This window comes from Ostrea edulis, chromosome 6 (assembly GCF_947568905.1).
Source record: "Ostrea edulis chromosome 6, xbOstEdul1.1, whole genome shotgun sequence".
NCBI lineage: Eukaryota > Metazoa > Mollusca > Bivalvia > Ostreida > Ostreidae > Ostrea > Ostrea edulis.
In genome coordinates this window covers 16,220,797-16,235,938 of record NC_079169.1, presented here as the reverse complement: position 1 = coordinate 16,235,938, position 15,142 = coordinate 16,220,797, and the positions used below count along the sequence as shown (strand labels likewise).

Genomic DNA, 15,142 nt, shown 5'->3' with positions numbered 1-15,142 from the left:
ATTCCATTTTCAATGAAAATATCCACAAATTCAGGTGGTTTTCCTTTTAGAAAACATACAGCGCATGCGTCGAGCAAATTCATATTGAAGCATGTTTTTCATCTCAAAATAATACACAATATATATCATTTTCATTTTGCTCGACAAATGCGCACATCTTTTCCTGAGCAATAATTTGTATGACATTTGACAGTTTTCAGCCTTCTTTTGCGAAAAAGGCGGGAAATGTCTTATTCATGATGTCATAATGCTATCCATTTACGACTATCATTCTGATTTTGTTGACATAGTATACCTGACATTTATTTTACTTTCTTAAAGCGCTGATTAAGGTTAATTCCAGACACATTTTATAGAGAGAAATTTTTTGGGCCTTTTTATGTATACAACCGTACCTTGTTCTTTCACTTTTGAAAATACATTACATGAATTATGAACTGCAACACTTCACACTTTTTTACACAAGCACAAACATGCTTCATGGAGTATGCTGGCATAAAGTGTTGCAGTCCATGCCCTCATGTAATTTCAAAAATGAAACGGTGACATTTCACTTTGTTAAACTGCACGACGCGCATTAACAGGATACAGAATTGTAAAAGTCAGAGGCTTGGAACATCAAAGCGCATTAGCAGGATACAGAATTGTGAAAGTCAGTGAGGCTTGGAACATCTTTTTTAAGAATATAGTCTGTGTAAAACATGTCTCAAGATCAAATAGATACCATAAATGACAAAAATTGACAACTTTGTTTCAAAAGTTTAACCCTCTGAGGCTTGTAACCCTCTTTAGATCCATCACTGCAATTATTTCATACAAAAAGATTCATAAAAATGTTTTAGGTTCTCATCAAAGTTTGGTGGGACTCAAGCTTCTTACAAACTATGAGTCCAGGATATGCCTGGAACAATTTCTAGTGACAACCCTGTACATGAACAATTCCTAGTGACAACCCTGAATGTGAACAATTCCTAGTGACAACCCTGTATGTGAACAATTCCTAGTGACAACCCTGTATGTGAACAATTCCTAGTGACAACCCTGTACATGAACAATTCCTAGTGACAACCCTGTACGTGAACAATTCCTAGTGACAACCCTGAATGTGAACAATTCCTAGTGACAACCCTGCATGTGAACAATTCCTAGTGACAACCCTGTACATGAACAATTCGTAGTGACAACCCTGCATGTGAACAATTCCTAGTGACAACCCTGAATGTGAACAATTCCTAGTGACAACCCTGTATGTGAACAATTCCTAGTGACAACCCTGAATGTGAACAATTCCTAGTGACAACCCTGCATGTGAACAATTCCTAGTGACAACCCTGAATGTGAACAATTCCTAGTGACAACCCTGCATGTGAACAATTCCTAGTGACAACCCTGTATGTGAACAATTCCTAGTGACAACCCTGCATGTGAACAATTCCTAGTGACAACCCTGTACATGAACAATTCGTAGTGACAACCCTGTACATGAACAATTCCTAGTGACAACCCTGTATGTGAACAATTCCTAGTGACAACCCTGTATGTGAACAATTCCTAGTGACAACCCTGAATGTGAACAATTCCTAGTGACAACCCTGCATGTGAACAATTCCTAGTGACAACCCTGCATGTGAACAATTCCTAGTGACAACCCTGCATGTGAACAATTCCTAGTGACAACCCTGTATGTGAACAATTCCTAGTGACAACCCTGTATGTGAACAATTCCTAGTGACAACCCTGCATGTGAACAATTCCTAGTGACAACCCTGTACATGAACAATTCGTAGTGACAACCCTGTACATGAACAATTCCTAGTGACAACCCTGTATGTGAACAATTCCTAGTGACAACCCTGTATGTGAACAATTCCTAGTGACAACCCTGTATGTGAACAATTCCTAGTGACAACCCTGCATGTGAACAATTCCTAGTGACAACCCTGTACATGAACAATTCCTAGTGACAACCCTGTACATGAACAATTCATAGTGACAACCCTGTACATGAACAATTCCTAGTGACAACCCTGTATGTGAACAATTCCTAGTGACAACCCTGTACATGAACAATTCCTAGTGACAACCCTGTACATGAACAATTCCTAGTGACAACCCTGTATGTGAACAATTCCTAGTGACAACCCTGTATGTGAACAATTCCTAGTGACAACCCTGTACATGAACAATTCCTAGTGACAACCCTGTACATGAACAATTCCTAGTGACAACCCTGTATGTGAACAATTCCTAGTGACAACCCTGTATGTGAACAATTCCTAGTGACAACCCTGTATGTGAACAATTCCTAGTGACAACCCTGCATGTGAACAATTCCTAGTGACAACCCTGCATGTGAACAATTCCTAGTGACAACCCTGTATGTGAACAATTCCTAGTGACAACCCTGTATGTGAACAATTCCTAGTGACAACCCTGAATGTGAACAATTCCTAGTGACAACCCTGTATGTGAACAATTCCTAGTGACAACCCTGTACATGAACAATTCCTAGTGACAACCCTGAATGTGAACAATTCCTAGTGACAACCCTGTATGTGAACAATTCCTAGTGACAACCCTGCATGTGAACAATTCCTAGTGACAACCCTGCATGATTATAGACTTATTCTGACACGCTGGAATGCTTATCTATTTGGATGAAGAAAAGAAAAACTGCTAGTATTAAAGTAAAGTTTTCAAGTAATTCTATTTTTGTAATATGAAAATTAGCTCTCAAAACAAAACACAAAAATTTCACTTTTTTCCTTTCGAGAGGAATTCTGCTAAATATTCCTGACTCAAAAATTTCCCAACAGGATAGATATCTAAATGATATTATAGTTTGCTTTGAAATCCTTCTTTACTTACCCCACAAGACCAATATCTGCAATCAGCTTCAGGTTTAAATCCACAGTTTTTGCCTCTCCCCTCATTCCTTCGAACCCATTAGAGGCATTTCCTCCTGATCCCCCTTTCACTACAGGGAATTCCTTTCCCTCTTCATCCAAATCACCTAAAATGAAACCAACATCATTAATGTCAGAAAACTCAAACCTAGTCAGTGGTTTTTATTTTAATGTTTAGAATTTAAATTTTAATGCTGGACTTAAATATTAACTCAGTAAAAAGTTTTGAAATTTGACAAACTTTGGGAAAACTGGAAAACTATTTTTGATCTGTCACTTAGGATAAGAAGTTATGCTGTACGATAGTACTTAGTGTGAAAGAGTGTGAGATGGTGCGAGAATGTATAAAATGATTAATATTTATCTTCATTACTTTTATTGATGACTATGTGAATACAAAAAAAGAATAAATAAATAAAAAAAATTTAAACAAGAGGCCCAAGGGCCTAGAATCGCTCTTCTGATAAATTGTACAACCCCACCATTTCTATTCTTAGCCTCTTAGTATTCTAAATCTTTAGTTAAATCCTAAGAATTCAAAAAAAGTAGGTCAATGTGACCTACTTTTTGGTTTACACATTATGAGAACCCAAGAAATATCAACTGACAAAGTTTGATGATTTTAAGCCAATTAGTATCTGAATATTGAAATATAGCTGTCAAATTCCAATCGTAGGTCATGGTGACCTACTTTTTGGTCAGCGAACTCCGAACATGCAAGACCCATCAACTGACAAAGTTTGATGACTGTAGGTCAAATAGTATCTGAATTATATAAATATAGCCGTCCAATTCCAAAAGTAGGTCAAGGTGACCTACTTTTTGGTCAACACCCTTTGAACATGCAAGACGCATCAACTGACAAAGTTTGATGACTGTAGGTCAAATAGTATCTGAAATATATAAATTTTGCCGTCCAATTCCAAAAGTAGGTCAAGTTGACCTACTTTTTGGTCGAAACCCTTCGAACATGCAAGACCCAACAACTGACAAAGTTTGATGACTGTAGGTCAAATAGTATCTGAAATATATAAATATAGCCGTCAAATTCCAAAAGTAGGTCAAGGTGACCTACTTTTTGGTCGACACACTCCGTAGACTCAAGATGCATCAACTGTCAAAGTTTGATGATTGTAGGTCAATTAGTGACTGAAATATATAAATATAACTGTCAAATGTCAAAAGTAGGTCACAGTGACCTACTTTTTGGTCGATACACTCCGAAGACTCAAGATGCATCAACTGACAAAGTTTGATGATTGTAGGTCAAATAGTGTCTGAAATATAGTAATTAAGCTGTCAAATACCAAAAGTAGGTCACGGTGACCTACTTTTTGGTCGACACAAACCGAAGACTGAAGACGCATCAACTGACAAAGTTTGATGATCCTAGGTTTTACAGTGCCCAAAATATGCATCTAAAATTGAAAATGTGAAATTTGAATATCTGCAAAATTCAAAAAGTAGGTCACTGTGACCTACTTTTTTATAAATATGTTTCAAGGCCTCAAGATGCATCAACTTACAAGATTTGATGATTCTAAACCTCTCGGTATTTGAAATAACAACTTAAAATATATCTATAAATGATCAGCCATAAAATTCAGAAAGTAGGTCACGGTGACCTATTTTTCAGTTGACGCATTTCAAGGTCCCATGATCCACCAACTGACAAGTTTTGATGATCATAGGCTTCAAAGTGTCCAAGATATGCATCAAAATTAATTTTAAAATAAATACCTGCAAAATTCAAAAAGTAGGTCACCGTGACCAACTTTTGAGACAACTTGACACAAGGTCCTAAGATGCATCAACTGTCAAAATTTGATGATCCTAGTCCTTATAATGACTAAAATATCTAAGATTTAAGGAAATATAAATTTAGGTCAACTTTGAAGTGACCTTGAGACCACGCCCTTTGCCCCAGGGTAATGCCTTGAACAATTTTTAATCTACAACATATCCTCATCCTTATGTGTAAGTTTGGTGATAATCTGCCCCAGTGGTTCTTGAGAAGAAGATTTTTTAGCAACCACTACTTTTGTTTGTATTTTCCTGATTATCTCCCCTTGTTAAAGGGTCACATCCCTCTATTTAGTATGTATGAAAGCCCTTGGGCCAATGATACCCTGTAACAAATTTGAAAAAAATTGGCCAAGGGGTTCTTGAGTTATAGCCCTTTTTCTAAAAAGTTTACGCACACCGCACAAATGGCCATAGCATTAGCTCTTTGAGCCTTCGGCTCAGAAGAGCTAAAAACTGAGTATAACATGAAAAAGATGCTGACCTACCAATTATTCTACCCCCAGTCTCTATTGTAATGCCTGTCGGTACTTCCAAAATAAAATCATCTCCATTTTCTCCCAGAAGAGCAAGCTTTCTACAACCAAAGTAATCACATCAGATGACAAATGTCAGGACATCATCAAAGAAATGTAAACACACAGAATAGATAACTATCTATATATGTACCTACTCTAACATCATGGATAATGTCACTCACTTGCATGGTTTTCCGTCTGCAGCTTTGAATCGTTTCTGTGGGTACTTGGCCTTTATGTTTTCCAGTGTGACTGTTTTTGAGGCTTTGACAATCACACTTCCACCATTCCCTCCAATTCCCCCATACCGAGCCAAACCATGACCCCCTGTACCTCCCCTCATGAACACATGAAGCCTGTCCACTAAAAAATCCTGTTCAAAAATACATAAATGTACATAGTAAAGTACTGTTTCTTTAAAGGGTTGCATCTGTCCTTTGCCTCTCCTGACTAACTCTATTTACAATAACATACAGCATGTAATCTAATGCATCTAGGATCACTTTCACTGGAGTGCACATTGTAAAGATGAATTCTCCAATAGCTTCTCAAGACTTATCCATGGTTTAGATGTACAGTGAAACTTCTCTAAACCGGCCGGCCCTCGGACCGAAAAAAACCCAGCCAGTTTGGAGGGGTGGCCGGTTAACCGAGAATTTAGCATTTAGAGACATTTTATCTCAAAATTCACAAAGTAGGTACTGTTCCCTTTCTTCTGGTAGTCCATGATCAATTATCAGTGGAGATCAAATTAGTCTGCTTGTACCTACAGGTAATTATACACGTGTAATTAATAAGAAATATTCCCACTGAAATCATCTAATTTTAAACTGAAAATCTATAACAGGATTCCGATACCAGGGCTCGAAATTAACATATGTCCGTCAGTCTGTGACTGGCTAAAAGTCTGGCGGACTGACTGACATTTGTTTTAGTCAGTCTGATGGGACTGGTTAATTTTCTAAAGCATCATTTTGGAAAATATACTTAATATGAAATTTCATACACAATTGGCATGCTTCGATCTGTTTAATCAACTGGACGAATCTGATTCGTAAATATAAATTCCACATGTAAGTGTTACAATATTGTCTAAGGCATAATGAGTTAAATTTCATTTTAATGATATCAACAAAATATATTTGATTATTTCTGGAAAACTCTGTTGGACTGGTAATTTTTTCTGCGGACTGGTTAAAATTATACCTCATCAGTCCGGCTGGACTGGTGACATAAAAAGTTAGCTTCAAGCCCTGGATACATAAAGAAAACACAGAGGCATATTGGAATTCCTCTTACCTATAAAAACTCTGTTTACATGCATCGCTTATATCATTAACAAATTTGTTTTGACGTTTTTGAAATGTACAGTAGTAAATATAAACTTGTAATTTGAATATTTCTTAGAAATTTTAAGGCTATGGAAACCAAGAAAATTAAGTTATATATGCTTTAATAATTATCATTAACAGTCATGGGTTTGTTTTCTTTATTAACTACCGCTTATATCCATGCGATAGAATGGTGCAACAATAATACTGTATTCATTCAATATGTTCCTAACTGGTTTTTTTGTTTGTTTGGTTGGTTTTTTTTTTTTACATTTTGCACTGAATTTGGAAGGGTCACTTGGATTAGCTAAGTGTCAATTAACACCCTTGACTGCACAGGTAAACAATAGAAATTAAAGAGGCCATTTGTGTTTTTCACACCTCCAGTGGATAATTTCCCACCTGGCTGGTCAGTCAAATTTGCACCCCTGGACAATCTTGATCACCCTCTGGCCAAACTTTTCTTGTCTTCAAAAAGTGGCCATTATGATAAGGGTAAATTACAAATTAAAAAGTGGTCGATGTCCGGTTTTCAGGGGTGGCCGGTTTTGTAAGACTTTCTTTGTAAGGAAATGTTAAGATTTCTGCCAGGACTTTGAAAATCGGCCAATATTCAGGGAGAACCGGTTTTCTGAGGGGCCGGTTGGAGAAGTTTCACTGTATTTATTCACTTTTTAACATTGCTCTCTGAAATTATTCACAATGTCAGAGATAAAATGATAGCTTCAGGTTGTACATCCATCAGGTCTAGAAAATTGGAAGTGTGTATGTAAGTTCAAGCTAAGGCTATTTCACAGCAAACAAATACAGAGGTAATGAGGTTTGACTGTATCTGTTTTATTTTAATTGAGACTTTACAAAGATGTTACATTCATTCATACTTTATTTCCCTCATGTGAGAATTATGCATTCAAATGTACAAGAAATGCATACAGTTATAAATAATACATATGAAATATACAGAACAGAATACTAAATCAGGTTATACAAATGACAGAGTGAAGAAAACAGAAAAAATATTTACAAATTTATGAAGTTATGGATGAAGTTTTTGAGAGCCACGTTGTAGCATGTAGCTGCATTTCTTATATATATAAAGCGAAAGTTAAAGAGTTGAAGAGATCTTATGTCTGTTTCTGGAATCCGTGTACAAGAATTGCGTTTTACGAGAAAAAGAAATGTTTCATCATCAGTCATAGCACAAAGTGCAGAAGAGAGGAATACATCTAGATTATTTGATATTTCATCCAACCAGGAGTTGCGTAAATTTAAGGTCAGTGAGCAGGAACATGTAATGTGTTTGATAATATCTAGAAGGATAGTGTCATGAAGTCTGCTGAGATCTGGAGTTGTTTAGGGGATTAGCTACGAGTTTACAAATAAATTTACACAAGGTGATTTTATATGAATTTGACGGAATAGTCCAAATGAAACAGGGGTTCTGATGTTGGACGATAGACTTGAAACGGCGAAAATCACTGTCATTCACCATTCTGAAGTTTCGTTGTGCTTTATGTTGTGTAGATACCACAGATCTTATAATCTTTTTCCATGCATGTTTCGATGGAAAATGTATTCGAATATGAATATATGCTAATGCATAGCTCATGCCAGTCATGGCTCGGTCATTTGAGTGAATTTTATTGAACTTCAAACTCCTGTGCTATATCATATGCAACTGTTAAGTCTAATCTCTTCGGAAGAGGGATCAGTCCAAATATCCAGACGCGACGAATCTCGCTGAGATTACTGTTGTCTTGCTTCAAATCTACGTCTAGGCCTAATAACTGTGGGTTTCTCGTGTTAGTCTAGATAGAATGTTCTAGGCCTATCGTTAAAGTGATAATGTCCTATGCACCCAGTTTAAGTTGAAGGCCTGTCCCGAGACACAGTTATATTCTAACCAGTGGTAGCCTAACTAGGAAATTTCAAAACAGACTTAAATTTATTTCAATGCTGTATTCTAATAGAGGGTGAAGGCCTCTCACGGCCTGAAGGTCTCCCTATAGGTAACACATATATATATGTTTTAAAGGAAAATATAGAAAACCAATCAAAAATTAAACCATACCTATGGAACTTGAAAAGTTTGGTCCCAATGGCGTCTATTCGAATACTAGCGCGTGGACATGTATTTCTCCATTTTGAATCTTGTGTACCCAAGTTAATGTTGTTCTGAGATGTTACATGAAATCCGTAAAAGCATGTAAATCTTATTTTCTTAATCATATATAATCACTCCTCGATTTAAAACGCGATTGTTCAATGCAGTGTCTCCTATGTTTGTGTACTTGCTAAACACCGACGCTGAATATGACGTCACAATGCACTGTTTACATCAGTTGCATAGCGTTTCCCGCGTTCAATGAATAGGCGGATAAAAAATGTTCTAAAGTTAGAATACTTTGATTGAGCTCTGTCCCCACACATTAGCTGCTAATATTTCGAGATATTTTTGCCCTGTTATGGATCTAGATACTAATTCCAATATCTTTTGCTTCGCCCTCAAACACGGTCACGCGGTAAGACATAATACATGAAATTAATTCACCTTTTTCCTCCCTGTACCATCTTTCCTACTGCCCCCATCAACATCATCTTCTAGTTCTACGCCAATGTTTCTCCTCGGCTTTTGTGACAACTCTACTTCTCTTTTAGGTTTTGGAAATTTCTTTCTTTTCAGTTTTTTGTTTGCATAATGACTGACATTACATATCGGATATTCAACAAAATTAAGAGTCTTTCTGGATATCAACCGATTAGCTTGTGATATTGCAATGAAAAGTGTGCAGGCTGCCATTGCTAATTCATTTCACTCCTCCATTCACAGAAGAGTGCCCTTTCGGCAACTTCTCTCCTCTATAAATAGGAGAGCTACAAACATTTTACCACATGAGATCACGATGGCAGACGAAATTGATGGTGCAAGTGTTTTGGCCCAAGCATTAAAAGCCCAGGTAAATATGCATATATTACGATTATTGTATTTACTGTATGAATATTAAGGTTTGCTAGTTTTTTTTATATATATAGTTCAATGTGTTATCCAAAACGTGATTATCACCGAGCTTAATTGTCAACTTGCAGTCGTTCTCCTTTATGAACCCTGTCCGTCCCACTTGGTGACATTATTATTTTTATTCATACATATTGGAGATCTAGCATTTTTTTCTTGAAAGTTATTTTAGAATCAATAATGTTTTATGGATCATTATTAACTTTCATTTGAAAGATCATTATTCACACACCAAACCTTCAAGGGTATCTGTCACTGCGGTTTTTACAGTTTTTAGCTCACCTGAGCTGAAAGCTCAAGTGAGCTTCACTGATCGCCTGTTGTCTGTCATCTGTCTGTCTGTAAACTTTTTACATTTTCAACTTCTTCTCCAGAACCACTGGGCCAATTTCAACCAAACTTGGACAAAAGCATCCTTGGGTGAAGGGCTTTCAAGTTTGTTCAAATGAAGGGCCATGTCCCATTTGAAGGGGAGATAATAACAAAAATAAGGTTGGGTCATTTAAAAATCTTCTCAAGAACCACTGTGCTATAAGAGCTGAATTTTACATGAAAGCTTCCTGACATAGTGCAGATTCAATTTTGTTAAAATTATGGCCCCCAGGGGTAGGATGGGACCACAATAGGCGATCTAAGTTTTACATACAATTTATATATAGTGAAAATCTTTAAAAATATTCTTCTCAAAAACTACTAGGCCAGTGGAAATTTACATGAAAGCTTCCTGACATTGTGCAGGTTCAAGTTTCTTAAAAGCATGGCCCTAGGGGTAAGATGAGGCGAGAATAGGGGATCAAAGTTTAACATACAAATATATAGGGAAAATCTTGAAAAATTTTATTCTCAAGAACTACTGAACCAGAAAAGCTGAGATCAATTTACATGAAAGCTTCCTGACATAGCTAGTGCAGATTCAAGTTTGTTAAACTCATGACCCCTGGGGCTAGGATGGGGCCACAATAGGGAATCAAAATTTTACATACTAATAAATTAAAAAATTCTTTTAAAATCTTCTTAAGAACCATTGGGCCAAAGAAGTTTACATTTGTACGAAAACCTGACATAGTACAGATTCAAGTTTGTAAAATTCATGGCCCCTGGGGGTAAGATAGGGCCACAGTAGGGGATCAAAATTCTACATACAAATTTATAGAGAAAATCACTGGGCCAGAAACGTTTACATTTACATGAAAGCTTTCTGACATAGTGCAGATTCAAGTTTGTAAAAAATCATTTTCCCTTAGGTTTGGGCCACAATATGTGGTGAAAAATTTTCATGAGAATAAAGATTCATAAAAATTATTTTAGTTATTAATAAGAAATCACAACTTCTGAAGAACGGAAAGGCCAACCAAAGTTACTCAGGTAAGCGATGTGGCCCATGGGCCTCTTGTTCCCTTTAGATGGAGAAATTTATCGGAATTTTTTGTTCAAATGGAAAAATTTTGATTAACAATTTTAAGCTTTTGTTTTAATCATAGATAGTTTCTTTTTCTCTATAAGGTGATCATTTAGAGAAATATCTCAGTACATAGATTTTCTCTTTGGGAATTTCTAGACTAGAAATGGGATTTAAAAAAAAATAATTCCAATTTGGAAGGGTTGGTGCTTTTATTGGACTCAATTTGAGGAGATTGACAGTCCTGACCTTTTGATAATGTTTAATATAGACCCATTAGCAAGTTAAATATAGTTTTCACCCCCCCCCCCCCCCCAAAAAAAACAACCCATAATCAATTTAATGCACATTGTCAAATTGAGAAATTTTGAAATGATAAGTGCCTTTAGGGGTCCCATGTAGTCACCTCTTGTGACAAGCAAGGGGTACTAAGGACCTATTCTGGCCCGGATCCCCATGGAACAGATGATTTTTTTTATTACTTTGTAATTGTTAATACCTACAAACTAAGGAAAAATTATATGATTGCTACAAATATTGCACGTAGTGTTTTTTATTACAGGGTGTGGAGTATATGTTTGGCATTGTTGGTATCCCAGTCATTGAAGTAGCATATGCAGCGCAGGCTCATGGCATCAAGTACATTGGGATGCGAAATGAACAAGCTGTAAGTAAAATATGATAAACACTTGATTTATTATGAACTTATTCCCAAAATAATACTCATGAATATCAAACAAGAGGCCCACAGTCCTTATCGGTCACCTGAATACTAGTAAAAAAGTATCACTACTTCCACGGGGTATGAAATATAGAAAAAAATTCCTGTTCTGAATATCTAAGCTAATTTTTAATGTTCAGCAACAGTATAAAACAAGATGTGTTCTTAAAACTTCACTGCCTTCAAAAGTGCATACACTGATGGAAGGCTTTAAATAATAGGTGTATTAACATTAATGATGAAACGATTGTCGCCGATGATCGATTGTTGGTCGTTCACGATGCTACTAATCGATTACAAAATAAAAGTCGCTGACATCGTTAACCAAATAAAATCCGGAAATCACTTCAACTTTGTTCAATTTTTATTTTCTGTATGTCAAACCCGATCAAAAATAAGCAAAGAAAATGGCAGAAGATATGAAGGATGGTAACAACAATGGCATTCAACAGTCAAATAAAGGAGCCTATCTCTGATATCTTTGATACATTGAGATTATAGATAAATTCCATTACTTGATATATTGGAATTCTGATTTATATACCAGTGAATAAATGAAACAAAGAAGAATTCAAATGTTGTTTCCATACATTTAATGGTTCTGTTACATCTAATTTGAGGGGAAAACACTTAAATACCAATTCCGATTATAATCGATTACATGTGTCCGATTATTGCCGATAATCGATTGTGGTTTTAGGTCCGATTGCCCATCACTAATTAACATTAAAACATCAAAATATGACTAATTTGGACTCATCCTAAAGTCATAACCCTGGGTTTTGATTGAAATTCACCATTTTTTGTACTTCCTTTTCTGCTATTCCTAAGTATGCATTTAGATTTTATACAGTATCAGCAAACTTACACATAAATACTATATACTAAGTTTGGCCTCACCCTGGGGTCAGAACCCTTACTCTGGGGATCATCAAATTTACAATTTTGGTAGAGGTCTTCCTGCTCTCCATCACCATGCATTTAGTTTTTCTGACACATGTAAAGTTCTTGAGAAGAAGATTTTTGAAAATTGATCAATTTTGGACAGTTTTTGCCCCACCCCTAAGGCCTCAGGGGTGTTAGATACCTGAAATTTACAATTTATGTCCCCCTTGTCCCAAAGATGCTTCATACCAAATATGAAAAGAATTGGAAAAATAGTTATCAAGAAGAAGTTAAAAATGTCTATTGTTCACACATTTAATAACTGACCATTTTGGCCCCACCCTGATACCAAAACCCCTACTCCTGGGATCATCAAATTTACAATTTTGGTAAAGGACTACCTGCTCTTTCTAAATATCTGTTTAGTTTCAATATAGTATCAACAGCACTATAGAAGATGTTATTTAAGTGTTTTACACAAAAACACTATATACCAAGTTCGGCCCCGCCCTGGGGTCAGAACCCCTACCCTGGGGATCATGAAATTTACAATTTTGGTAGAGGCCTTCCTGCTCTCCATTACCATGCCTTTAGTTTTTTTTTGTTTTTTTTTACACATCTGCAGTTCTTGAGATTGAGAAGATTTTTGAAAATTGGTCAATTTTGGTAAGTTTTTGCCCTGCCCCTAAGGTCCCAGGGGTGCTAAATACCTGAAATTTACAATTTATGTCTCCCTTGTCCCAAAGATGCTTCATACCAAATTTGAAAAGAGTTGGACTGGTAGTTATCAAGGAAAAGTTAAAAATGTTCAATTGTTAATGCACGACGGACGACACATGACGACGGACGACAACCGATTGCAATAGGTAACCCAGGAGACCTAAAAACTAAAGTCAACTCACAATCTAATTAAAATTAGGTCCTATGATCTGCTATCTACTTTTGCTACCTACAGAATGTATATGTAGCGATAGTAGATAAGCGGATCATAGGATAAGATGAGCAGATCACAGGATCTAATTTTAATTAGATTGGTCAACTCAAGACCTAGGAAAAGGGGTACAAGAACGAAGTTGATCTAGAAGAGTCAGGAAATTGCCAGTCAAAACTGGCATAGTAATGTTCAACATAAATGCTAAATATGTCAGTCCAAAATTTGAATACAAAAATAAGACTTAATCTAAGTCATTGTAGATAAAATGTTTTGGTATCTTCATATTTAATGTTTAACATTTCTTCAAAAAAGTGTATACAATTCAAAAATGAAGTTGAAATTTACATGAAAGCTTTCTGACATAAGAGTAGATTCAAATTTATTCAAACTAAGGCCTCCAGGGATAGAATGGGGCCACAACAGGGGATCAAAGTTTTACATGTGGGTATATAAGAAAAAAATTTATTCGCAAGAACCATTGGGCTAGAAAACTCAAAATTTACATAAACATTCCCTGATATAGTGTAAATTCAGGTTTGTTTAATTCATGGACCTGGGGGTAAGTGGGTGCAATGTTTACATGCTGATATGTAGGGAAAATCTTTCAAAATCTTCTCCAGAACAACAGGGCTTTGATTAGTCATATCAATTGAAAGCACCCCCAGGTAGACATGCAGATTCAAGTTTGTTCAAATTGGGTCCCTGGGAGTAGGATTGGACTACAATAAAGGATCAAAATTTTACATGGGAATATATATTGGGGAAACATATCTTTTAAAATCTTCATGTCAATTACAGCAGGAATATAGTCATATTAAAATAACTCAAGCATCATAAGTAGTTCAAATTCAAGTTTGTACAATTCAGGGCCTGCAGGGCTAAGGTGGGGCCAAAATAAGGGGTAAAAAAAATTCATGGGAATAGGTAATAACAATTTGCACATTTGAATCTGCTCAACATATTTAATTAATTCTTCCAAAACCCACCATTTCCAAAGATTTCATTCAAAATCAAGAAATTTCATATTATAGCTTGATAAACAGATAATCATCATCTAATACATCATTTTCATCATCTAATACATCATCATCAAATATATCATGTCCATCATGCAAGGTGAAGATAACGAACAGTGATCAATCTCATAACTCCTATAAGCAATACAAAATAGATAGTTAGGCAAACACGGACCCCTGGACATGCCAGAGGTGGGATCAGGTGCCTAGGAGGAGTAAGCATCCCCTGTTGATATATCATCAAATATATCATTTTCATCCAAATTCCCTGGCAGAGATAGATAGTATAAATCCAAAACTATGCTATAACATGAAATGTAAATAACACACTGACACATGCCATTATACATGTATATCTCAACAATATTTTGAAATTGAAAATTTTCAGATTTACTTTATTTAGTCAAAAATTGCAGTTTTTAGTGGAAAGCAATCTAAAAAAAAATTAAAATTAAAACACCTGCTGGACGCGAACTTGCGATTTACAGTTCATCAGTCGACGTGCTAACCTACTGAGCTTCTCAGCTAGGCAATGGTTTTTGAAATGAATAGATAAATATTGCTGATATTTATATTTTCATCCATATTTTAAAAGGAAGCGAGCCATTATGAC

At 35.9% G+C, this 15,142-nt stretch overlaps 2 protein-coding genes across 2 annotated transcripts in view; one reads left to right on the top strand and one right to left on the bottom strand.

The window, feature by feature from the left end:
* LOC125648335 (GTP-binding protein 10-like) overlaps positions 1–9,405 on the bottom strand; it is a 19,871-nt gene extending 10,466 nt beyond the window's left edge. The window contains exons 1-4 of the mRNA XM_048875325.2: positions 9,110–9,405; positions 5,410–5,600; positions 5,198–5,286; positions 2,869–3,013 (exon numbers count right to left, since the gene is read on the bottom strand). Of these exons, the coding sequence (XP_048731282.1) occupies positions 2,869–3,013; positions 5,198–5,286; positions 5,410–5,600; positions 9,110–9,358 (674 nt within the window). The 5' untranslated portion in view covers positions 9,359–9,405. The remainder of the gene's footprint in view (positions 1–2,868; positions 3,014–5,197; positions 5,287–5,409; positions 5,601–9,109) is intronic.
* Positions 9,404–15,142, top strand: part of LOC125648334 (2-hydroxyacyl-CoA lyase 1-like) — a 63,768-nt gene continuing 58,029 nt past the window's right edge. The window contains exons 1-2 of the mRNA XM_048875324.2: positions 9,404–9,515; positions 11,536–11,640. Coding sequence (XP_048731281.2) covers positions 9,462–9,515; positions 11,536–11,640 — 159 coding nt within the window. The 5' untranslated portion in view covers positions 9,404–9,461. The remainder of the gene's footprint in view (positions 9,516–11,535; positions 11,641–15,142) is intronic.